The sequence below is a fragment of the Azolla caroliniana genome, unplaced genomic scaffold, assembly GCF_043228905.1.
Source record: "Azolla caroliniana isolate FFs.n. ecotype wild unplaced genomic scaffold, voAzoCaro1.0.p SCAF_15, whole genome shotgun sequence".
NCBI lineage: Eukaryota > Viridiplantae > Streptophyta > Polypodiopsida > Salviniales > Salviniaceae > Azolla > Azolla caroliniana.
In genome coordinates this window covers 5,413,750-5,437,713 of record NW_028230450.1, presented here as the reverse complement: position 1 = coordinate 5,437,713, position 23,964 = coordinate 5,413,750, and the positions used below count along the sequence as shown (strand labels likewise).

The 23,964-nt window shown below is 37.4% G+C and overlaps 3 protein-coding genes across 3 annotated transcripts; all 3 read right to left on the bottom strand.

Annotated features, from left to right (window-relative positions):
• On the bottom strand, positions 1 to 2,272 carry LOC147854476 (uncharacterized). The gene is made up of 3 exons (XM_087331734.1): positions 1,600 to 2,272; positions 811 to 966; positions 1 to 341 (listed from the first exon to the last, which is right to left on the bottom strand). The coding sequence occupies exons 1-3, from the start codon at positions 2,161 to 2,163 to the stop codon at positions 312 to 314; spliced, it is 750 nt and encodes a 249-aa protein (XP_087187860.1). The 5' UTR covers positions 2,164 to 2,272; the 3' UTR covers positions 1 to 311.
• Positions 2,273 to 12,740: 10,468 nt separating this feature from the next.
• Positions 12,741 to 13,221, bottom strand: LOC147854475 (Nucleotide excision repair, TFIIH, subunit TTDA). The gene is made up of 2 exons (XM_087330875.1): positions 13,079 to 13,221; positions 12,741 to 13,001 (listed from the first exon to the last, which is right to left on the bottom strand). The coding sequence occupies exons 1-2, from the start codon at positions 13,111 to 13,113 to the stop codon at positions 12,824 to 12,826; spliced, it is 213 nt and encodes a 70-aa protein (XP_087187001.1). The 5' UTR covers positions 13,114 to 13,221; the 3' UTR covers positions 12,741 to 12,823.
• Positions 13,222 to 16,344: 3,123 nt separating this feature from the next.
• LOC147854474 (succinate--CoA ligase [ADP-forming] subunit alpha-1, mitochondrial) lies at positions 16,345 to 21,801 on the bottom strand. Its single transcript, XM_087331250.1, has 7 exons — positions 21,500 to 21,801; positions 19,996 to 20,205; positions 19,744 to 19,914; positions 19,522 to 19,645; positions 17,627 to 17,688; positions 17,172 to 17,253; positions 16,345 to 16,779 (listed from the first exon to the last, which is right to left on the bottom strand). The coding sequence occupies exons 1-7, from the start codon at positions 21,680 to 21,682 to the stop codon at positions 16,643 to 16,645; spliced, it is 969 nt and encodes a 322-aa protein (XP_087187376.1). The 5' UTR covers positions 21,683 to 21,801; the 3' UTR covers positions 16,345 to 16,642.
• Positions 21,802 to 23,964: the final 2,163 nt, after the last annotated feature.

Below are 23,964 nucleotides of genomic sequence, written 5' to 3'. Positions count from 1 at the left end.
TTAAACCATAATTATGATTTTTAACATACATATGAAGAGAATATACATTTAGATTTATGACTTAGTGGGGATGTATTTAGGCATGTTCATGTTTATAGTAGGCATTATTTTCATTAGTGGTAATCCAATCTACATACATTACAATGAATTTAAACTGCTTTTACTGTTACAAAATAACTACGAAGATCACACCATTATATGTATTATCATCCCTAATAACATACATGAACCACATCACATCTCTTGCAATCATAAATTTATGTAGTTTGCAGACAATTTGTAGCTCTATATAATCTGCATTCCCAATGTCACTAATGCGTTCCAAAACTCGAAGCAAAAACCTGCGAAAAGTTCAACATTGTGCCCGATCAAATCAACAGATATTCGTGCACATGCTGCAGGATCAGATAGAAATTGATGCAAACGAGTGAAATGCATGCTTTTGTATTGATTGTCCTGTAGGTGCATGTGCATGTGTGATAAAAGAACAATGGTGGCACACATTATGTCAGCATCGAGCACGATATGAAATGTTATGTATATATATGGATCATACACATTTTAATGGGGTTGTATATGCTGTTATATATGCATAGATAGATCCACACATATATGCATGCAAATTCCATGTGTCTGTGTGTATGTGCATCTTCAAATACTCATGATGCTCTCATATTAAGGTACCACATTTTCTATGATGGAATATGCTTTTCAAATGTTTGCAGACAATGGACACATGTTTACACAGACACACACAGGTATAAACTAATGCAAGGTACAGTTTTTTAGTGCCCATGATGATGTTCCTACCTTAAATTTTTCTGTTAGTGAGTTTGCTGACTCGTTTTCTTCCAAATTGTGAGCCCAATGAGAGAGGAGAGCCCATGTAAATAGTGTTTCCTCTGATGGTCTCTTCTTTGATTCCTTGATTAGAAAGATGTAAATCGAGATTGATTCTTTGTCAATCTAGAGAAAAAAAACAGCGAAGACAAACAAGATCTCTATTTAAAATTAAGTTAAGAAACATAAAACAAAGATTAGAGTTGTGACATTTCCCATTCAATCACACACTATTAATGTGAAGAACACATACACTCACAAACTAATTGTGAGTCTGCCAAATTTGGCATTTTGATCTTGAAATTGTACAAACAATGTATCCCTCTCTCACATACTTAATTAGTTTATAAATCTTGAATGGCGAACCCTCTGATGAATGTATGTCTAGATATCAATCGCACATTTAAACTTGAGCCAAGAACTAATTACCACATTACTTCCATTAACACTAAATTTTAGTAATTTAAAAGATCTAATTAACCTTGGTTAATTGAATCAATTGACATTTCAGCGATTGTTAAGATAGTTAAGTGGGGAGATCAAGGGCATTCAATCAGCTTGTGTATAGTATTATATCGGCACATTCGGAAATCATTCAACAGTAATGTTAGAGCAACATATTGTGAGAGCCTATGGTATTAAGTAACTGGCATACTTTAGTGGTGTTTTCTTAGGATTAGTTGTATTTTCTTAAGTTCCATGCAGTTTGGAGTGTAATTATACCATAAGTTGGGGTATGGATCGGTTCAGACACATTACCTTATCCCTAGCAAACTCCTGATTTTTCAGCATTTGGAAGAGGGAAGGCATGTTTTTGAGCCTGGTGTCACATGGCCAAAGCTCGTCGGCGAACTGTAGAATGTCAGAAGTATCGAAGAGGAACATGAGGTGGTAAACTCGGTGGGTGGAGAGGCCAAAAGTGGCCATGTGGGCAGTTTTCTGGGCACGGCCATAGTCCTGGACATAAGAGATGAGATTATATGGGTCGGTGTCAGGCTTCTTCATGACCCTATACTGCCTTCGAGCCACCATGCCAGGTCCGAAATCGATGACCTTATTACATCTCCAAGCTGAGGTAAACCTCGGCTCGAGGAGCAAAATATTGTTGTTATTGTTGGTCTTGTTGTTGTTCATGTGGTTGTTATTGTTGGCCATGTTGTTATTGTTGGTTCTGTTGTTGTTCATGTTGTTATTGTTGCTATTGTTGTTCACATTGTTGTCATTGGTCATTATAGTCGATGGCAAGGGTATCGAGGGGTCCGGAATTGGTGTGGGTCGGGTAGCTTGCGAGGACACTAGAGTTGTCGAGGCAGGAGCCGACATGGACGGGACTGTCTCCAAGGCCGGGCCGGCTTGCAAGGATGGAGGTGCCAAGCTGGGCCGGCCCGGCTTGTCAAGGTCAATGCCCAACCCCTCAAGACTATGAATCACATTATTGTCATTGGTCATTACAGTCGATGGCAAAGGTATTGAGGGGTCCGGAATTGGTGTGGGTCGGGTAGCTTGCGAGGACACTAGAGTTGTTGAGGTAGGAGCCGCCATGGACGGGACTGTCTCCAAGGCCAGCCCGGCTTGAAAGGATGGAGCTACCAAGCTGGGTCGGCCTGGCTTGTCAAGGTCAATGCCCAACCCCTCAAGACTATGAATCACATTGTTGTCATTGGTCATTATAGTCGATGGCAAGGGTATTGGGGGGTCCAGAATTGGTGTGGGTCGGGTAGCTTGTGAGGACACTAGAGTTGTCGAGGCAGGAGCCGACATGGACGGGACTGTCTCCAAGGCCGGCCCGGCTTGCAAGGATGGAGCTACCAAGCTGGGCCGGCTCAGCTTGTCAAGGTCAATGCCCAACCCCTCAAGACTATGAATCACATTGTTGTCATTGGTCATTATAGTCGATGGCAAAGGTATTGAGGGGTCCAGAATTGGTGTGGGTCGGGTAGCTTGCGAGGACACTAGAGTTGTCGAGGCAGGAGCCGCCATGGACGGGACTGTCTCCAAGGCTGGCCCGGCTTGCAAGGATGGAGCTACCAAGCTGGGCCGGCCCAGCTTGTCAAGGTCAATGCCCAACCCCTCAAGACTATGAATCACATTGTTGTCATTGGTCATTATAGTCGATGGCAAGGGTATTGAGGGGTCCGGAATTGGTGTGGGTCGGGTAGCTTGCGAGGACACTAGAGTTGTCGAGGTAGGAGCTGACATGGACGAGACTATCTCCAAGGCCGGCCCGGCTTGCAAGGATGGAGGTGCCAAGCTGGGCCGACCCGACTTGTCAAGGTCAATGCTCAACCCCTCAAGACTATGGACCACATTGTTGTCATTGGTCATTATAGTCGATGGCAAGGGTATTGAGGGGTTCAGAATTGGTGTGGGTCGGGTAGCTTGCGAGGACACTAGAGTTGTCGAGGTAGGAGCCGACATGGACGAGACTATCTCCAAGGCCGGCCCGGCTTGCAAGGATGGAGCTGCCAAGCTAGGCCGGCCCGACTTGTCAAGGTCAATGCCCAACCCCTCAAGACTATGAATCCCCGGATTCATGAAATTGATGTTATAAACATAATTCGTTTGTGTTCCATTGACAAATGATATATTGTTGTTGGTAATGCCATTGTGATGCATCATTGTGGTGACTTCTACCAAATCTTGTGTGGTGTAATTTGTTGCAACCACAAGAGCATTGTCTCTGCCGCCTTGGGGCATTCCTTGATTGCCTTCGGGGTAGTACTTGTACTCAGACAATTGCAGATGATCATCACAAGATGGTCGGCATGGCATAGAATGTTGGTCACCATGAGATGGTCGGCACGACATAAAATGTTGGTCATTGTGAGATGGTCGACATGGCATGGAATGTTTATCATCGCAAAATGGATGTTCTTCCATTTCTTCGATGATGACGTAGCCGAGATCTGCATTAGGGCCTAATTCAACGTCTGATCCTTCACTGGTTGACATGTTAATCACATATAATTCTCTCCTCTCCTCTCTTGCTCTCCTATCCTACTCTTTCATCTAATCCTCTTCCTTTATACTCTTATATTTTTGTCTTGACATGCAACCATTGGCTTATCATTTATGGTTCGTAGACGATTGACTTTGGAAGGTCACATGGCACCACACTAGTAATCTCTTTATAAACAGGGACCTCCCCCCCCCCCTTCCCACCTACAAATTTGGTGACACCTCAAATAATACATTCAAATTCCAAACATTATTTGAAAATGTGCAATTTGAATAGTCCTTACTTTAAAGCTTTGCATTTAAGAAGCCAATTGATGCCACCATTATTCTTGTAGTGAGTCAACACTTGCTACTATAGACAACATGCCTTTCCAATAATAATATATCTTACTACATTGAATATTACTCCATCAATATATCAACATTCATTGCCCCATCAATATATCTACTTCATGGAGGAGGGAGGGCCCATAAGCTTATAAGTCAAGAATGAGACTCAACATTTGCTATTGTAGACATGCCTTTTGAATAATAATATATCTTATTACATTGGCTATTACTCCATTAATATATCAACTTCATGGAGGAGAGCCCACAAGATTATAAGTCAAGGATGTTGTTGTGCTAATTATACTCACATTATTCAGTCATTGGTTTTGTCAAAGTCCTTCGACTAAAAGGTTGTGAATTAGTTGCAACTTGCAATATAAGGTCAACGATTAAAATGATCATAAGAACTACCAACCGTTGGAATCATTCATCAACACGAATAATATGAATATCTATCCATCGTTGATGTCAATGATCTTATACATATACATGCCATGGTGTTCATGTCTTTCAACATGCACTTGATTTGGAACATGCTTATTATTGGTTATGGACGCATTTCACATGTACTCCATCAAAATATATGACTAGTTCAGATAAATTTAGTGGGTGGATTGTCTTGCATACATTACTTCATCATGTTTGATTTTGTGTCCCAGTGTATTTTGAAGTTAGTAGTACTAATGTACATGAAGACAAGTTAAACCTCTATTTGAGTCAAACCTCTTTCTCCCCCATCATTTGTGCAACTTTTTTGACATTACAATCTCACAAGAATGCCACGTTGGCTCTCTAATACATTTTTTCACGCCAATGCTTTTATATGAAAAGTGAAGTTAAACTTTTTCAAAGTTGGTAATTGCATCAATAAATGCTTCTACGACAATATGATCTAACACGTGGGTTCCCTCAAATTTGTATGGAACTTACATACACATTCATATACATTCCATAGCCCATAATAGAACACCTCATCGAGGGAAGAAATTCCTTCAAACGTGTGGTGTAATTGGGTGTGGACGAAGGAATTGAACATATTTTAATAAGTTAATTTCAATTTAATAAGGTAAGCATCTTCTTCTATTTTAATAAGGTAAGCATGTTCTAATTGGGTATGGATGAAGGAATTGAACATTTGGGTCGAAACAAGGCTATTCACAATTCATAAGTGAAGTTTAAATGTGAGTCATATAATTTCATGTTTTTCAATTTACATTGAAGTTTAACATGATGTGATCCTAAACATTGAAGGTTAAAGCTAATTACCAACATTGGACAATGTGTAACTAACAAAATAAAATAGTCCTTGTTACTCACATCACTCACATTCATTTTGTAGCATTTATTATAAAAGCTTTTCCTTTATGCTTGGAATATATCATGACCTTGTCAAAGGTCTTGCAAGAAACGTAATTAGGAAAACTGTAGTGTAGAAGATGATTGATGACGATGACGATGAGACCTATCGAGATTGTAATGGACATTGATATATTTGTTGTGTAGAAGACAAAGAAAACAATGCATCAACCTATTGCAATAAGTCAATTTGGCCAGTATGCATCCAAAACAATAGACACTACCATCAATAAATGACCAACAACTACAATCCACTAAGTAGAGGTAGAAATAGAATATAATGGAGTCCAATTGAACATGTTTCAAGAAAGTCTTTGTCTAGACCATTTCAAAACTGTGGGCCTTTACAAATGCTAGAATTTATTAGCATATTCATGAATAGGTGGGGGTCACTACTATAGAATGGGTTGCGTCTAGCAATTTTAAAACGATACACAAGGAAAATAACTATTGGAAACCCCCAAAATTCACGTTATGTGATAGCACCACTAACTTTGGAATTCATGTACCAAATTGTAATTTTTACCCATTCCACGGAAATGTCAAAATTTCATCATTAATACCAAGGTGAATCTTGACTTCTTTTTTTAAATGTCAAAATTTCAAGCATGTCTTTACCTGAGCAATTTTTTTCTTTACCTAACAAAGTTCTCAACATTTTGGAAAAACCAAAATTGGTAAACTTGTCTATGTTTGTTTAGAAACGGCGTGAAAATAAGATTGAATGTGCACCAATTGCGAACACAAGAAAATATGCATTTGAGTGTTTTTCAATCATGGAGAAATATTTCCCAACCAACATATAGAACATCTGAAGTAATTTGATGGTGCATCTCATGGATGAGGTAAGGCTTGAATGGATAGTGCATATTACATGAGAGCTCTATTTTGAGCAAATTCTGAAGATGTTAAAAATATTTGTAAGATAAAAGTTTTGTCTATAAGCAATTATGATTGAGGGGTACTTGGTTCACGAATAATGCATGTACATAAATTAGTATCTCTGTCAAATGGATACAAATATACTATTATTATAGAGTGCAAAAGAATATGTCGGGATATGCCTCAATGTACGCATGTAGCTAGTCACACAAGGTTGTGACAAAGTGGTTCAAGGTAATTTGTGAATGAGCCAATGGTATGGTCAAAGAGGATGTTAATGGGTTTTTTCCCAATGATTTCATTGGACAAACCTGAGGGACACTTATGTGTTCTCGAATCAACAAGATCAAGTTATTGTTGGCTATATTTTCTTAGCTGATAGAAAGATATATTCTTTATCAAGTAAGTACCTTACTATATCTATCATAGAATATTTATCATTCTCAATGCAAAGCCAAGAGGTCTTTATATACGTTCAAGTGTCACATGCATTCACACCTCCATTCACTGTTACATTCCTCCCCACACTCACTTCATCCTTAAGGTTGGATATCAATGAAGTGCTAAGATGTATGCAAATGAAGTAGAGAACCATTTGTTAAATTTTTCTCTAAGCAATGATGTTAAAGAAAATTGGCAACATTTCAAGGATATCATCCTTAAGGTTGGATATCGATACTTTAAGAGGCATGTTGGTGGGTATAAGATGTCTAGTTTTCCTTGTAATTCTTGGTTCAATGATGAATGTATGATGTGTCTCAAATGGTTGAAGTCTGTAGTAAGGAAAAATGAAAGGATTGTTGCATGGCGCATATAAGAAGGTAGTGAGGAGAAAGAAAAGAAAAGAATTCCAAATGCAAGAGATGAGAAAGATAAACTTGTTTAAGCTAAAACCAAAATTAGCACGAGGACAACTCAAGGGTAAGAAAGAAGATGTGAAAGGTCACTTTACAAATGAAGACATGCTAGAATTTGTACAAAGGTTATATATGCATGAAGGTGTGGCTCCTACGGTTGAGAACATTGAAACACCATGCAATACATGTATCGATATTCATGATGTCAATAAGGGAATAAAGAAGATGGTGAGTGGGAAAGCAACACATGTAATCTACATTGTTGTGGAGGATTCCGGCCACAAGGAGAAAACTCGCCGAATGCGTAGGAACAAGGGTGTGCATGTATGCACATGAACTAGGGCTTATGTACAAACAATTGTAAATAACGAAGTATTAATAAGTACGAGACAAGACCTATTTTATTAGTACCTACGGGCCCTCGAAAAGAGGGGAGGAATAACAAGACGTGATGGGAGGAATTCAAGGGAATCATGGGAAATATCTGACAGAAACGACTATCATAATAACTACTTATGTAACCGGCCCTCCTTGAGCTATAAAAGGAGGGGAGGAAAACTGTTTTGGGGGATAATTTTTAGGAGGTCGAAGTGTTGTTGGATTGAGCACAGTCGACTTAGGAGGGAAGGGTTTTGGCTTTGATCAAATCTGTTCTATTCTATCGGTTAGGTTTGAGTGAGGCCTCTGCTCGCATAGTGAGCCCATATGATCTCGACTAAAGGCTCACCATTGTGTATTTGTCGAGCTTTAATCTTCGTTACTTGGCCTAGGGCCATTCTTGTATTTATTTCGTTTGTTATTAATCAATTCATTAGCTTCAATATTTGGGTGTGAGTTGTGAACCGTGTGCTCTCTGTCTTGGTTGTTTCCTTTCTCATTTCATCTCGTGCTTGCCGGCGTGCGTCTACGAGCCCATGTGCTCATTACCCGGAAGCCAGATACAAGTTTAGTTAGGTCACAATGAACATTAATCGACACCTATCACTAAGCTTCTTGATCCGAGACCCTTGTGGTCTCACCCAAGCTGATTCGCAAGTTGAGGAGATAAGTGACAATGTTTCAAGTGAGCTTCTAAAATGAACAAGGCCATATACTCGTCATTGGATAATGACAATTATAGAGCAAGCTATAAAACAATGTTTTCTAAATGATTATCTTACGAATTGGATTAAACCAATCTTTAAAGTTGGAGATAAGAATCAAGTATCAAATTATCATACAATAATGGCGAGCTCAACTATCGCTAAATTATATAGCATTATTATGGAGCAAAAGATAAGCACATGGGTTGAAAGTACAAGCAAAAGAGCACTTGGGCAAGCAAGATTTAGACCAAAACACTCCACCGTGGACCATTTTGTCACATTGAGAGTAATCATGGAAGAGAGTCAACTACAAGGAAAAACACTTTATTGTTGTTTTGTTGATTTCAAGAAAGCGTTTGACCCTGTACAATAAAGTGAGCTTTGGAATAGAATGCTAAAGATTGACATGCCATTAGAGTACCAATTTGTTGTTGCACGCTTATATGAACAAGTTAAATGACAACTAAAAATGGATAGTGGATTCTCAAAGCACTTTTTAAGTAACATGTGGGTCAAGCAAGGATGTCCATTATCACCCACACTCTTTGGGTTATGTATTGATAAATTAGAAGAAGTTGTGAATAAGGTTGCAAGAGAAGAAGGATTGAATGCCTTCAAATTGCAAGTTGTGAATAAGGTTATCTTATTGCTTTTATATGCAGATGATGTGGTACTCTTCTCATATGATGTTGATAGTATGCAACATTTACTTGGGGTATTAGAAGAATTTTGCCATAATAATGGACTAACAGTGGATGCGGAGAAAACAAAAATGATGGCAGTTTAAACCATCCAACCCCATCATTACCCTATGCTCACATATAGAGGTGAACATATACAATTTGTTCAAAGCTTTAAATATCTTGGTATTGATGTACCCACCACAAACAAATGGAGTACATGCTTTGATTCTAGGCTTCAGCCTTCAAGCCGGTTGGAGAACCAATGCAACCAAAGTGATACTTGTGGATGGGAAGTAAAACTAACGTTGTTCAATGTCATGGTAACTCAAGTATTGCTTTATGGAGTAGAAATATGGGGTGGCACAATCTCTTTTAATGCATAGAATGAGATCAAGAAAATTCAAAAGTTGTTTTTAAGGAAGCAATTAAGAGTTAAATGCATTACCTCTTACCAAGTTATGCTCTTGGAAATAGGAGTTCGGCCCATATAGATATTGACACTCCAAAGAGTATATAGATGCATTACAAAAGTCAAGAATATGCCGAATCATCAATTACCACATCTTGCTTGGAATGGTGAATGTAAGCTAAAAAAGAATCATAAGAGTAAAATTCTTTCATCCGGTTGGGTTGTTGACATTGAAATTGTTGAAAAGATGGAGTATGGATGATCTTTTAGAGTTGTGTGTAGAGCTTCCGATCGATGCTATGCATCATGTAATGATTGAGGAAAGGTTGGTGGAATCATTAAGTATGAAATGAGAAGAACCTAGAATATTACATTGGAAATGTCAACCCTGAATGTTGGTCTCAATATAAGTCAAGAATGCCTATGGATCATATCCAACCTTATCTCATTACCAATATGAGTAGTAATGCTCGTAAAGCCCTCAAACTACTACGTACTTGATCTCACAAGTTAGGTATTGAAGTTGCATCCTGGTATCAAAATGTAACAAATGTGAGGGCATGTAAAGTATGAATGAAGGCATGGTAGAGGATGAATGTCACTTGCGTTTCACATGCTCAACATATAGAACAATTCGCTTAAGATATGATGACAAATTAACAGGTAGTGATAACTTAAGTGTCATAGAAGGTACTTAAGACACCACCTAGAAGGTTAAGTTCATATGTGCATGCCTTATTCACGCATAGAGACATTGTGCTTCAAGGTATGAATACCCCTTTTCAAGAAGGAGACACATATCAAGAACACATGTATACTCTAGTCTCATAGGTCAAAATTGGCCTCTTTATGGACAATAAAAATTATAATGCTAATCTACAACAACCTCCATTCATTGTTTTCAAATTTTGCACAACCTACTTTTCAAAAAGCCCTAAGTTTTGATATACTTTAGATATAACAACATTGAACCTCTTAGTGTTTCTTATTGGCTTTATCTCTTACATAATTTGCACCATAATATAACTCAAGATAATTTATTGTTAACATCATGATTATACAAAATGCCACACAACACTTCGGGAGATTGACCTTGTGACCACCTTGATGTGTGCCCTGGCACAATAATTATTGTAACATTTTGTGTGCAGCATTGTAATATTCCACACGATAATTATTGTAACGAAATATAGCATTTGTCAAGATAATTACTGTAGCATATTGCAAAGATAGCCAAATGGTGAACATGCACAAACAAATACCCACGAGGCAAGCACACAGAAAACTAGGAGTTCTATATATAGGGAAGGTCCATCACTACAAACCTGTAGCAATTCAACTTTTCAAGTCCAATCTTTGGCTAAAATTTTCATTAATTATTTTAATGTCCTGAGAAATTTTTCAAATGAGTGGAAATTCAATATAAACAAGCATACTCTACCAATAAACAGAACTTTTTGTGGTATATTTCACGTAAATTTTCTATTTACTTAAAAATGAGAGATCTCTAATTAACTCTTTTTTAGGAGGACAGTGATAGAAAAACAATCCAAACAAATATACACTTTTGAGCATTGATGGTTAGAAGACTAGAGGGCTTGTTCTCTTTAATCATACTTTCTAGGCCCTCAGTGATTGATTAATTCGAGTGCATAGTGAAACTTTTCACTCTTACAAAAAGTAGAGATTTCTGGCATCATCTGCTTCACTCATCAACTGTATCATAGATTCTGCTCAACCATTTATACAGCTTAGAGACCCTTTCAAGGAACATTAAAGATTTGTTAAAAGACAATCCTTCAATATATAGACTTTACGGTTTATATATATATATAATCGAAGGATAAGTGATGCATAAGTAACGCTTGAGACTGCCATTCAAAGTCTATAGCATCATTGTGGGCAACAGGAAGACAGTCCTTCGAGATAAATACACACACACACACAAATAGATATACAATAGCAACCATAATAACGTTTAGAGAAAAGCTTGAGTAAGTGTGTGATAGAATTTCTACACAATGCTCATCATGAAGAACCTCCTCCATGGAAGTAGGGAAGTAGGGGAAGCTTGAGAATTCGGACTGGATGAGGTATTGGGCATAGAAAAGAGAATGTTAGCCTAGAAGGCTATGTAAGGTGGGTCATTGAACCCATTGAAAAAGATTTCAGAGAGGCCAGAACTTTGTGCACCGAGGCATGTGGCATGGCATCACAATCGACAACCATACAATACTTCCTCTTTGTTATAGTTACCACCATTATATACAGCTCTCTTGCAGGTGCAATAACATCTGCAACAAGCCGAAACTGGATAGCATCATTCAGACACTCTATTTAGATAACATTAGAAACAAACAGAAAGATGATTTCGAGAATGCTTTTTGTACAACAGGCCAGGACCTAATATCTATTCCATAGGTTCATTTACAAAACAAGATTGAAAGAGGCATATATTTGGATATTGAATACATCATTCTCATATGACGGTAGATCTAATGATGTCTTCTCATTAATATTTATTCTATCACTTTCAGATAGTGGGCCGCCATATACATCCTTTCTTTTGGCAAAATCTTCAAATAGATGACCTAAGTAGAAGTTTTGTGGTGTTTGTGATAAAGATAGAAGTGGTGGACTGGGATATTATCTCAGCACTCACACATTCAGAGTCGTGAACCTATTATTAGCTGTTGGTACAAATAAGGAAAAATGTATATCAAGTCCTAATAGAAAAGCTAGAACTTTATGCTTCATTTCTCCAATTTGAAAAACAAATTCCAGTCGTGCACCGGTGAATGTAACTTTAGATTTGGCTGAGCCCTGACTCCATTGGCATGCATGTGACAGCAATCACACAGGATAATATCGATTACACAAAGAATCCCATATAATAATGGTGGTAAAGCATTTAGATGTATACGTCACAAAATACATGAGTACAACTTAGTGGAGGCATGACGTGAAACGAGCAAATGTAGAGAAAAGAAGCAACATAAGACACATCTTAACCTTTGCAAGGTGAAACGAGTTGAGGAAGTACACCCACAAATAGAATTACCATTTAAAAAAGCTTGCAAAACCACATTGAAAGTATTTCTTGAAAAGGAGCATGAAAATCTGGGGATAAGTTTTTCCAAGCTTGCTTCCAAAAGAAAAAGTTGATGAGAACAAAATGACATAGTGTGACAGCCCTCGGTCTTTTGAAAGATGAACAAGAAGTGGAGTGTATGAGTAAAACAGCAGAGGATATGCCATTATCTATGAATGGTCGAAATTATTTGCCACAATGCATCAACAAATAGGGAATGATTAATACAACGAGAGAAAATGATCAGTATAATTGAATCAAAACTTGAATTTCAGATCATTATAATCTCCAAACATGGTTAAAAAGAAAGGCTTAAGAAACATACTTAGGGATTAGGTAGGCTTCTCAAAAGTGTTTTGGTCGCGGAAATCCTGGACCTTCTTGCGGATCATTTCTACAACATTCTCTTGAACAAAGAGATGAGTATCGTCAAGGATATGAATGATAAACTTGTGTGCATTTGGCATGGAATTGTTGAAGTTGATAATGAATTGGGCCATGGGAATATCACTGTGATTTGCAACAAACATAATCAGAGAGTGACCCTTGCCTTCATAGACTACCTTCACTATTGAATCTGTTCTTACCATTCTATCAAGCAACCTTTGATTGCATTCACCATCTTCAATGTATTGTGCACGTTTCAAGAGAGCAAGATCCTTGTCAGATCTAACAAGGGGCGAAGAAAAATGTGTTCTGTGGCAGACATAAGCACCTACACAGAAAAGACCTGTGAAAACCATAGTTGATGCCTTGGTGTCTTGTCTTTCATTAAATCTGTATGTTTATCTGATCACATTCTTCTCAGGCTTTCTAAAATGCCAAAGCTTTTCTAAACAGCCTTTTTTAAGTTGCAGATGGATGGTTGTAAGATTTCATTAGAATTTTAAAGCACCATAAGTATTTGAAGAATTAAACTTTTGGGTAAAATTAGTCCACGCGCTGCTAGACTATCACAATATTTAAGCACTGCATACTAAGGAGATGTAGAACATGACATGTCCTCAGATAATAGGAAAACTTGCTTTCACTGCACAAGACATTCCTGGAGAGGCTCCAGTCTCAGATAATTGGTACAAACAAACCTTGGTAAGCAATTCATAACATTGTGCAAACCAACACAGATGAAGAAACTCATAAAGAAGCATCTATTCATACCTAGAAGAGACTCGGCCCCATAGTTTAATCATCCCGAGTCTCATAAGGATTAGGGAGGCATTAAACAATCCATGCAGATGTTCTCATCAAATTTAGGGTGCACATACAACACATTTGTAATAACGAAGGTTGCCACTTTCAATTACAAATAGAAAGCTGTATCACTGATAAGAGCATCCAGATATATATGTATGTATGTATGTATGTATTTACATACTTAATATATATATATATATATATACACACACACGTGTGTGTATCAACTACATGATCATGTTTCTACCAACGAGAGATAATGTTCCTATAACCATTATACAAGAACATCGGATGTTGGACATCCACTCAAGCCTCTGGAATAAAATCAAAGGGGCTCTTTTGCACCAGCACATACACCTATTTGGATAAATCCTCCTAAGGACTTGCGAAATATGCATTCTCATATCTCCGTATGTATATGACTATAGGAATGCATTTGATTCTCTCGCCACATCCTAACAATCAATTACAATCTTACTTCACAGTCTCGTTATCTACTCCTATTGAGTTATACGTTTTAGTATCATTCATCATTTATTTTCCCATTATCAATCGTTTCTTTTCGTTTGCCTATTTTTTACCAGATTGGTAAACAACAGATCAAATAACATGTCAGGAAGTGTTTTGCAGATTAAAAATATGGCCAAAATGCGTTCACCAGTTTTCCTACATAAAGTTTTCGTTGTTTAGGGTTCAGCGTTAACACAGAATCCGAGATTTCTCGGTGGTGGAAGCAAAGAATGAATGAAGAAAAAAAAGTGAGGAAAAGGAGGGGGCATAGGTGAGGATGTTTAAAGCTTTTACCTGAGACTCGTATTCATCAGATAGACAGACAGACAGGAAGGAGAAGCGTCTGTAGACAGGGGTAGAATCGCCGGAGAACAGAACAGAGAAAGGAGAGGAAGCAAAGGTTTTGGAGGAGCAAAGAATTACAAAACTAGGCTTCTTATTCTCGAATACTACTTCTCATATTTACTTCTCTATGCTTCTTTCTCAAATACACACACTACTTCTCAGATTTTACTTTTCTATGCTTCTTATCTCTATCATGGACTAGAGATATATTTTACTAAAGCCATGGTAGAGACACTCTCAAATTTTGAAAGTAATGAGGTAACGTTCTATGAAGACAAAGGAAATCGAAGTGGCTCACAATTTGAAATAACTCGAAATTGACATAACCAGGAGAATGGAAATCATTGGAGCCCGAAACTGCAAATTTCAAAACGTGTGCCATATAGAGCAAAGTCCAGAGATAGGATATTGGAGGAATGCGTGGTGGAAACTCTACTATATGGAATTGTTGGAATTGGTATATAATCCAACGCATTGTAACTTAGTTGTTGTTGGATGTTTTACGCATTGATGTATCTTTGCAATATACAGTTTGTCTACCTCAGTCCTCAGAGCTCTCACTCTCTCTCTCTCTCTCTCTCTCTCTCTCTCTCTCGTCTCACACACACACACTCATCTTCCGCTGCATTACAACCACTCTTGCCTCCTCTTCTCGTTACAGGAATTGAGGGTCTGAAAGATAATGTTTCAAACTTATGAAATGAAATGTAAAATACATATGAAATTGTATATGATGCCATTAAGGGATTAAGAGCACAATTCATTTCTTAGAAGAAGCCCAACTAAGTGGTGTGCCATCTCTAAGGCCATATGGAAAACTCGATGATTACCACATAAACCTACAAAAGCAAGCAAGTTTACTTCATCCCACTTGCAATCACATTAAATGCTCTCTAATTGGAAAATCATCGAGGATTGTTGGCCAATGGCCAATCTCACATTCAAACACCTATTCCCAACTAATTGAGACATTTTGTTGTGCACACCCTCACATGTATAAAGAATAGGATTTGAAGATTGGCTAGTATTTGGAAAAAAGGAATATGTGACCTATAAGTTGCTTCAAAATCAAGTCACTCTAGGATATTAGGCATGTTTTCAAGAATTCCTAGAGTAATTAAAAAGGCAAAAGTCAACAACTAGCTTAGGTTTTCATTTAAGCTTTTACACCTTTTCGTTCTACAACTTTAAAATCCCCACAACGAGAGACAATGATGTTGATCCCATATTGGCACACTTTGAATGTTAATATATTGGCACCTCCCCCATATCATTCTAGAACATTTGACCTATCTATACCTGATCAAAATAGGGCAATCATGTAAATGTAGTACCTTACATCGATAAGTGTTGTATAAGCCCACGATGGTTATTGTCAAAGAGTTTTTGGAGTATCACCAAACCAAGTGATGTCGCAATGAGAGAGACATACCTCATTTGTTTCATTTTCTTTGAACACCCATGCCACGATGGCAAGACATGCCATCACTAATGCACACACATGCCACTCATTAAAAATCAAAACCAAGTGTTGGCTGAATATGAAGCATAAAAAGAGAATCGACCTATATTGCATCAACTCGTTACTTTGGAAACAAGCATAGGTTTTTAATACAGATTTAGTTTAGTTTTTCCTTCTTCTACCATATTTAAAGTCTACACTTATACAGCTGGGTAGTGTGCTTAGTAACAATTATTGGTTTCGCCGGTCATGTTGGCTCATCGCGGTCTCTCTCAAACACACACATACATGCACGTGTCTAACATGAGTACTTAAACATGAGTACTTATCAAACATTCCAGCTTGAAAAATGAGACCATTCAATAAAACATCAAGAAGGCAGCATCTGCTGCATAGAAATCGAAGTCCTACATCTTTTGTTTAATTCATCTGCCATTGTGCATGTGATCAGTATTTGTAAGAGAAAAATGCAGGCCATATACATCCTGATATATGCATATATCACCCAGCCATCATGATTATTGCCAATTACAGTTGCAGCCCTTATATGAGAGCATCTATAACTGTATTGAACAACTTATATTTAGGTCAAAGACCTCAACAAAAAGTTATAATGTCACTTTTATCAGGAACCAGAACTTTACACCAAACCCCTCTCTTTGAAGACGTCATATATTGCCGCACCAATCTTTGCAGGAGATTCCACCACAGTGACACCAGCATCCTTCAATGCACGTATTTTGTCTTGTGCAGTTCCTTTCCCCCCTGCTATTATAGCTGCGAATTGCAAGAGAGAAAGTTATATACATGAAGTCTGAACATTGTGTTAAACTTGAGAACAACCGTTTCTCCTTATTTCCAATATCAGTCAACACTAAATGTTAATATTTCCGACTTTCCATGGTAAGCAGAACATGAGAGCATAGGCAAAATGATCTAGAAACAAATTTAACTTGATTTTGTTTTTTAGAGCAAGTTGGTTAATCATCTCCAATCAGGAGTCATGCAGCACCGCACCACACAAGGTTTATTAGGATCTTCTAACTTTTTATAAGACTAAGATAAGCTGAATGTGGACAAAGCTTGTTTTAAATTGTAACAACTCAAAATAATATAACGGTTTAATTTCTTTAGAAAAACTGTAAACATCAGATGTGCAAAAGGCTTACCTCCTGCATGACCCATTCGCCGCCCTGGTGGTGCAGTAAGCCCAGCAATAAAGGAAACTACAGGCTTGGTTGTTCCAGAATCCTGTCAAATGGCAACGATCAATTACACACACACTCTCACCAGTAAATAGAACAAAGGCTTCCATGAGATGGGTACATTCATTACAAGTGGTTTCAATCAATCACATGTCACTGGATACCCTCTATCCTTCACATGCCCCTAACTAAACATTTATGACATTGTGTGAGCAGTTATCAAACAAATCACGGCCTGGCTAATGGGTTTTACTTCTTTAAAAAAACAACGCCATTCAAAAGAACTGATTGATCCTCTTCACTTCATTTATCAGCTCAATAAAAAACAAATTGTGTCCATCCATGATATTTAACTGATTAATGAGACAAATGAAGGACTATAACGTGATTTTTAGTTCAAGATTTATGTGAAATTTTACCTTTATGAATTGTGCAGCATCCTCTTCTGCAGAACCACCAATTTCTCCTATCAAGACAATACCTATAACCAAAGGAAGTAAAGATGTTATACATGAAATAAATAGGCATATACAAATATTCTAGGCTTACAATTTCAAAGACACGCAATTTATACAATACGAAATTAAAAGGCCAAAATGAACTATGAAAACAAGGAAGCTACACTCCGGTGAGATCTGATATGTCTAAAAACAATAGGAATAAAGGAAACACATTGCGTGAGTTAAAAGATTTGTATATAACAAAAAGGGGGGGGGGGGGGGGGGGGGGGAGAGAGAGAGAGAGAGAGAGAGAGAGAGAAAGAGAGAAAGAGAGGAGAAATTTTAACAGAAGGATGACTTCATATATAAGTCTAAAAGTACTTGTACATGGAATCAAAGCATGGTATTGAACAAAACTATTTGTGTGATATCACTAAACAGAACTTGCAGCGTTTTCATTACCCTATTAAATAGTAACCTTTTCTACCACTGACTGACCTTGATTAGAATATTGCAAAATGGTAGCAACTTTTCAGAATAAAACTATTAGCCAAGAAGCAAAGCTATGTCATATTCATTAACCTAAATACAAATTAAAATCTATAAATCCTCCTGATATCTACTAGCTAAACTCTTGCGCCATCATAATCAGTTGAAGAAAACAAAGCTGATAACTCAAAAATGGATAGAGAGTGCTGTCCTCTAAAACACCCTAAAATAGAGTTAGGTCCCTGTTTCAGGATCTCATAGAGACATATGGCTCATTTATCAAAAGTGTCTAATACAAAACCCAGAGAAAGATAACAGTGAAAACAAAATGGACACACATACATTGACAAAACCCAAAATGGAGAAGGACGATCCAATTGTTGAAATAAACTGATGCTTGGTATTAGATTTGAGATACTCCATTAATAGCACTATCAAAGCTTTCTTTTAACCTTGTTATCCATGCAAGCAGCAACTCCCAAGAAAGCTATTGCAGAATGTTCAGGCAAGTACATCGTTCTCTTGCTCAAACACCATGAGATGATCAAGAAGTAACCTTATCACATAGTATTGTTCTTATATAGAAATAGGGGAATAATTTTTCTTGATCACAGGTGGCCTAGTGAATTTATGTCAAAGTTTATGTATGTGCACAGATAACACATGTGAGCATGCATCCACATGCTTAGGTATATCTAATGTATGAATGTATATAAATATATTCCAAGTGCTCCTATCTGAATATCGCTAAGGGGTCATTTGTTTATTTACACCCACCATATATATGAGCTTATTGTTATCATACACTCTGAATATTGTTTATTATATGCACGTATACCCATATGAAATTATGTATGTGCACAGATTATACATGTGAGCATGCATCCACATGCTTAGGTATATCTAATGTATGAATGTATATAAATATATTCCAAGTGCTCATATCTGAATATCACTAAGGGATCATTTGTTTATTTACACCCACCATATATATGTGCTTATTGTTATCATACACTCTGAATATTGTTTATTATATGCACGTATACCCATCCATATGAAAACATTGGTTGGTAAAGATATCATGTTATCTAGTCTGAAGAATTATGAGTTCTAATAATAAGGCAGAAGACTTGCAAATCTGGATTGTGGAAATTTTGTTTCCTTCACAGTATTCTAAGTAAAGTCTTCGGCAACTAAGATGTACAACCATATTAGCTTCTGTGTATATCTCTGAGCATAAACACTTGCATGCAGTGGGAGGATGTATTTGAACATTTATCATTGGTAGCAAGGTCTTATATCTATGACACAAATCTTCAAATAGAAATCAGATCAATGAAATAGAGATTGCAGATATCAGATTGATGAAAATTGCAAAAGTGCACCTTCAGTTTGAGGATCATTAATAAACCGTTCAAGGCAATTTACAAAATTCGTTCCATTGAAGGGATCGCCCCCTATGCCTACACAAGTTGATTGGCCCAATCCGACTGCTGTCGTCTGGAAAACCTGCAGTATTAAACCCACCAGAGATTGTTTTTCGAATGCAAATAATAAGAAAGCCAATATAGGCAAGCTTTTACATATCAAAGAATCATGGGGCCTACAGCTTCATAGGTGAGAGTTCCTGATCGAGATACAATTCCCACCCTTCCAGGTTTATGGATATACCCTGGCATAATACCAATCTTACATTCTCCGGGCTTTATTATTCCAGGGCAATTTGGACCTATTAATCTCGTCTTTGATTGTTTGTTAAGAGCAGCTTTCACTCGAACCTGCAAGATGCAATAATTATTTACTTGACGTTGTACCAAGAAATCTTCCAGAATCTTAGATAACTTTTTTAAACTTCATACCATATCCTGTTGCGGAATTCCTTCTGTGATACATACAACCAGATCGAGTTCAGCTTCAACACCTTCTAATATTGCGGCAGCTGCAAATTTTGGAGGAACGTAAATAACTGATGCATTAGCCTTTGTCTCAGCTTTTGCTTCTGCGACTGTGTTAAACACAGGCAGCCCCAGGTGTTCTGATCCACCTTTCTTAGGGGTTACTCCTCCAACCTACAAAAAGTATAGCATCTCTCTCGTCCATTATAAACGTCACTTTAGATCTCATTAGCCACTTTGGCCTCTATTGAAACATTCATGCATTATCTCTCTCATACTCTTACTCTCTCTATCTCTATCTAGTCAGCTGAAGATATCAAGACAGCAGACTCGCAAGATGCCAATAATTCTACACATGGCAGCATTGCAGATTAAGCATAAGACATGTGTCAATGAGATTTCTCACATATGCCTGTGGAAACTTATTATCTCTCTCATACTCGTACTCTCTATATCTCTATCTAATCAGCTGAAGATATCAAGACAGCAGACTCGCAACATGCCAGTAAATCTACATACAGAAGCATTGTATAGTAAGCATAAGACATGTATCATTGACATTTCTCACATATGCCTGTGGAAGCTTATAGATGTGATCTCTAACATTACTATAAAGCATAAATTTGGGTCTTGTCCAGAATTCTAAAGAATCGCAATACAAATTTTAACGTAGGACAGACACAATGGACAAAGGATATTTAAACTTTAACATACATTACATGAATAAAGGTATGGGATGTGTCTTGGTAAATTTTTAAAGAATCAATACTAGGTAAGCAGGCAAGTTCAACTTGACCCTTCAAAAAGTGCAAATAAAATTAGAAATTGCAAGCAAGTTCAAACTTGACACTTCAAAAGTGCAAATAAAACTGAAAATTGTTAACCCTCTACAAATAGATTACACTCAAAATGCAGTACATGAAAATGCAACTCGAACCTACATATACTGCCTCCACAAATATTTTCTAGCTATGGCCAATTTAAAATGTTAATTCACATTCCAGAGAGCACACAGCCCAGGAAATCATCCACGTCATTAGAATGAATGGAAAGAATTAAATAAATCACATGAGAACACAAAACTAGATGGCACATTGCATGTATAGGTAAAGCTAAAAGTCCAAAGATATATTCTTCTCTACAATACAGTATAAATCTGAATCTTTAGCATTATAATTTGAACTCTAATGTTGAACCTTTCCCAGTATGATTCTTTTATTACAGCTGAATCTATCCTGTGATCGTTTCTTTCTGGAAGCTGAATTTTTCACATTACGATTTCAAATCTTTCTAACTTCATATCCTAAAATGATACTACCGAAGACTGACCTCCTGCGCGTGTATCTTCACAAACGAATCAAACATAGAATGAAAAACATCTCGAAAGACAATATGCAATAGATCAACAAAGTGTAACAAGGTATCGAGCAAATAAAAAAAGGACAATAAAAGGAATGAAAGGACTGACCATTTTTGTTCCATATTCGATAGCCTGCTCAGTGTGGAAGGTACCATTCTTGCCAGTGATTCCTTGACAGATAACGCGAGTATTCTTGTCAACAAAAACGGCAGGGGGGGAAGCGGAGGTGCCGAAACGAGCTGTGGAAATGGAGCTCTTCAAGTTTGACACGGTCCTCGAGAACCGCCGCATGATTCCTTCCCCGTAGGATGGAAGCACGGATGGATCGATCGATCGATTCTTCTTTTCCTCAGACAAATGACAGAGATCGATTAGGGCAGATCGACAGACAGTTCGCGAAGAGGAAGGAAAGGAATGAAGTATTCCTTCGTCTATTTTATTAGGTAATTAACACAGTACTGTTTTTTCTGGTAATTCCCAAAATGCCCCTCTTGAGTCGTGTGTAATTTAACATAATGCTGCTAACTTTCCATAATTCCCAGAATACCCCTCGTGTGGTAATTAACATTATACCAGCTTGCTGCATTTTTCATAATTCCCAGAATACCCCTCGTGTGGTAATTAACATAATGCTAGCTGCTGCTTTTTTCCATATTTCCCAGACTACCCCTCGTGTGTAATTTAACATAATGTTGCTAACTTTCCATAATTCCAAGAATACCCCTCTTGTGGTAATTAACATAATGCTAACTTGCTGCGTTTTTCCCATAATTCCCAAAATACCCCTCATGTGGTAATTAACATAATGCTAGCTGCTGCTTTTTTCCATAGTTCCTAGAATACCCCTTGTGTTGTAGTTAACATGAAGCTTGTTGCTGCTTTTTTCTTTAATTCCCAAAATACCCCTTTTGTTTCAACCACGTAGGCTCTCAAGATAAATAAATGAACTCACCTTACAGAGATCAATACATCATGCTCCACGGAAATTTCGTAGCCTCGCTTTGATGTAGCTTCTCTTGTTGGATGTGGTGAATTGATCCCAGCATCCTAAGGAGCATGAACAGAACATGGGGTTTTGTTTTGTCTTATCTTCTTTTTCAGAGTGTGTGACAAGGGCCTTTTTATCTATTGTTGTAGCATGTAGGCATAACATTATGAATAAATTCTATAACTAATTTTAATAAGTTACGGTGGGATAGTCATGAAACTAGTTATCCTAACAGTAGGACAAAACCATTTGGACATTTGACATGTGAGAACATTTGGTAATCTAGAACCCTTAGTTATTAAGCTACATAATGAGGACTACCTACCCCTTCATTATGACATATTGAGATGTTGTCGAGACTCTATTAGAGGGGCTAAGCTCTCTTCTTTGGATCCGTTATTCAACATTCAAGGTCTATAAGGTAATATTGGGTGATATGGGAGACCAAATATATATTTATGTTTGTCTTACATCTTCGCTTTGGGGTGGTCAATGTGGTTAAGAAATCTTAGCTTATTATTCTCCTTGGTATCTTGTTCTTCTACTCATCATTTGTTTGATCCATGATATCTATCCACTTGTTCTGCATCAAATTTAGAACTTTGAGTTAGATTGAGACTCAAAACTTTCGCATCAAACTTTTGAAACTCCTACTTTGTGTATATGTTTCTAGGTGAAATTGGGTAAATCACCTTACCTATACATGCATTGTTAAAGTCATGCTCCTCATGAAAACAACAAATTATAGATCTAAACAATGTGAGATATTACAAAGATTAAGGAATGATGAATAGGAAAAGGGGTTATGGTATTTGCAAGTTGTAATCTCTACTTGTTGACTAACTCGTAAAGAAAGTTACAAATACAGGAAAGTACAAGCCATTTTCTTCGTGACTATTTAGAAGTTTCCTTGTTTTTCAACTTTGACACAAACACCTTTTGTCAATGGATGAAACTAATTCAGCTCGTTCACACTCCTCTAGTTGTTGCCATGGCACTTCCTTGTCCATCACATCATTGCTTTGATGTTCAATGTTTTAGATACATGAAATATTTTTCCATCCACTTTCTACTAGACCATTTCTTGGTGACAACAACATTCTAGCAGGAAGATGAATGCACAAAATATTTAATCATAGTAAACTATATAAATAAATGCTATATTTAGACCTATAATATTCATAATCGTGAGCTAACTTCAAAGTGTAGTAATCCATTTGATTATCATTGCATGTTACTAACCCCCCCAAAAAATTGCAGTAATAATTGGTTGCTCAAAAGAGAAACAATACTTGATTTGTAATGGAGAAGTGGATAGGCAACGAGGAGGAGCTTCCTTGATTCCAAGAGGTAGGGAAACACCGGGTAGGATCCGAGGCGACGAGTTACGAGGCAATCAGGAACCAACAATAGTGAACACGGCGATTTGAATGCTCACGTATACAGGTAGTAAGTGGTTTGTAGATTCTGACCTAATCAAAGTACATCCAAAATGGAACATATATGTTCATGAAAACACATGGCTATGTAAGGTCAATTGGAACCCTTTGCAATGGATGTGAAGTGATCCTTATGTGGGATAAGG

Excerpts from the sequence above, each read along its gene's own strand:
- LOC147854476 (XM_087331734.1), bottom strand. The coding sequence starts at position 2,163 with ATGTCGGCTCCTGCCTCGACAACTCTAGTGTCCTCGCAAGCTACCCGA. Across the intron at positions 967-1,599 it reads AGGAGTTTGCTAGGGATAAG|ATTGACAAAGAATCAATCTC; the intron begins GTAATGTGTCTG and ends TTTTTTCTCTAG. Across the intron at positions 342-810 it reads CACTAACAGAAAAATTTAAG|GTTTTTGCTTCGAGTTTTGG; the intron begins GTAGGAACATCA and ends AACTTTTCGCAG.
- LOC147854475 (XM_087330875.1), bottom strand. The coding sequence starts at position 13,113 with ATGGTGAATGCAATCAAAGGTTGCTTGATAGAATG. Across the intron at positions 13,002-13,078 it reads AAAGGTTGCTTGATAGAATG|TGATATTCCCATGGCCCAAT; the intron begins GTAAGAACAGAT and ends TGCAAATCACAG.
- LOC147854474 (XM_087331250.1), bottom strand. The coding sequence starts at position 21,682 with ATGCGGCGGTTCTCGAGGACCGTGTCAAACTTGAAGAGCTCCATTTCC. Across the intron at positions 19,915-19,995 it reads GAATTCCGCAACAGGATATG|GTTCGAGTGAAAGCTGCTCT; the intron begins GTATGAAGTTTA and ends TGCATCTTGCAG. Across the intron at positions 17,689-19,521 it reads TAATGATCCTCAAACTGAAG|GTATTGTCTTGATAGGAGAA; the intron begins GTGCACTTTTGC and ends CTTTGGTTATAG.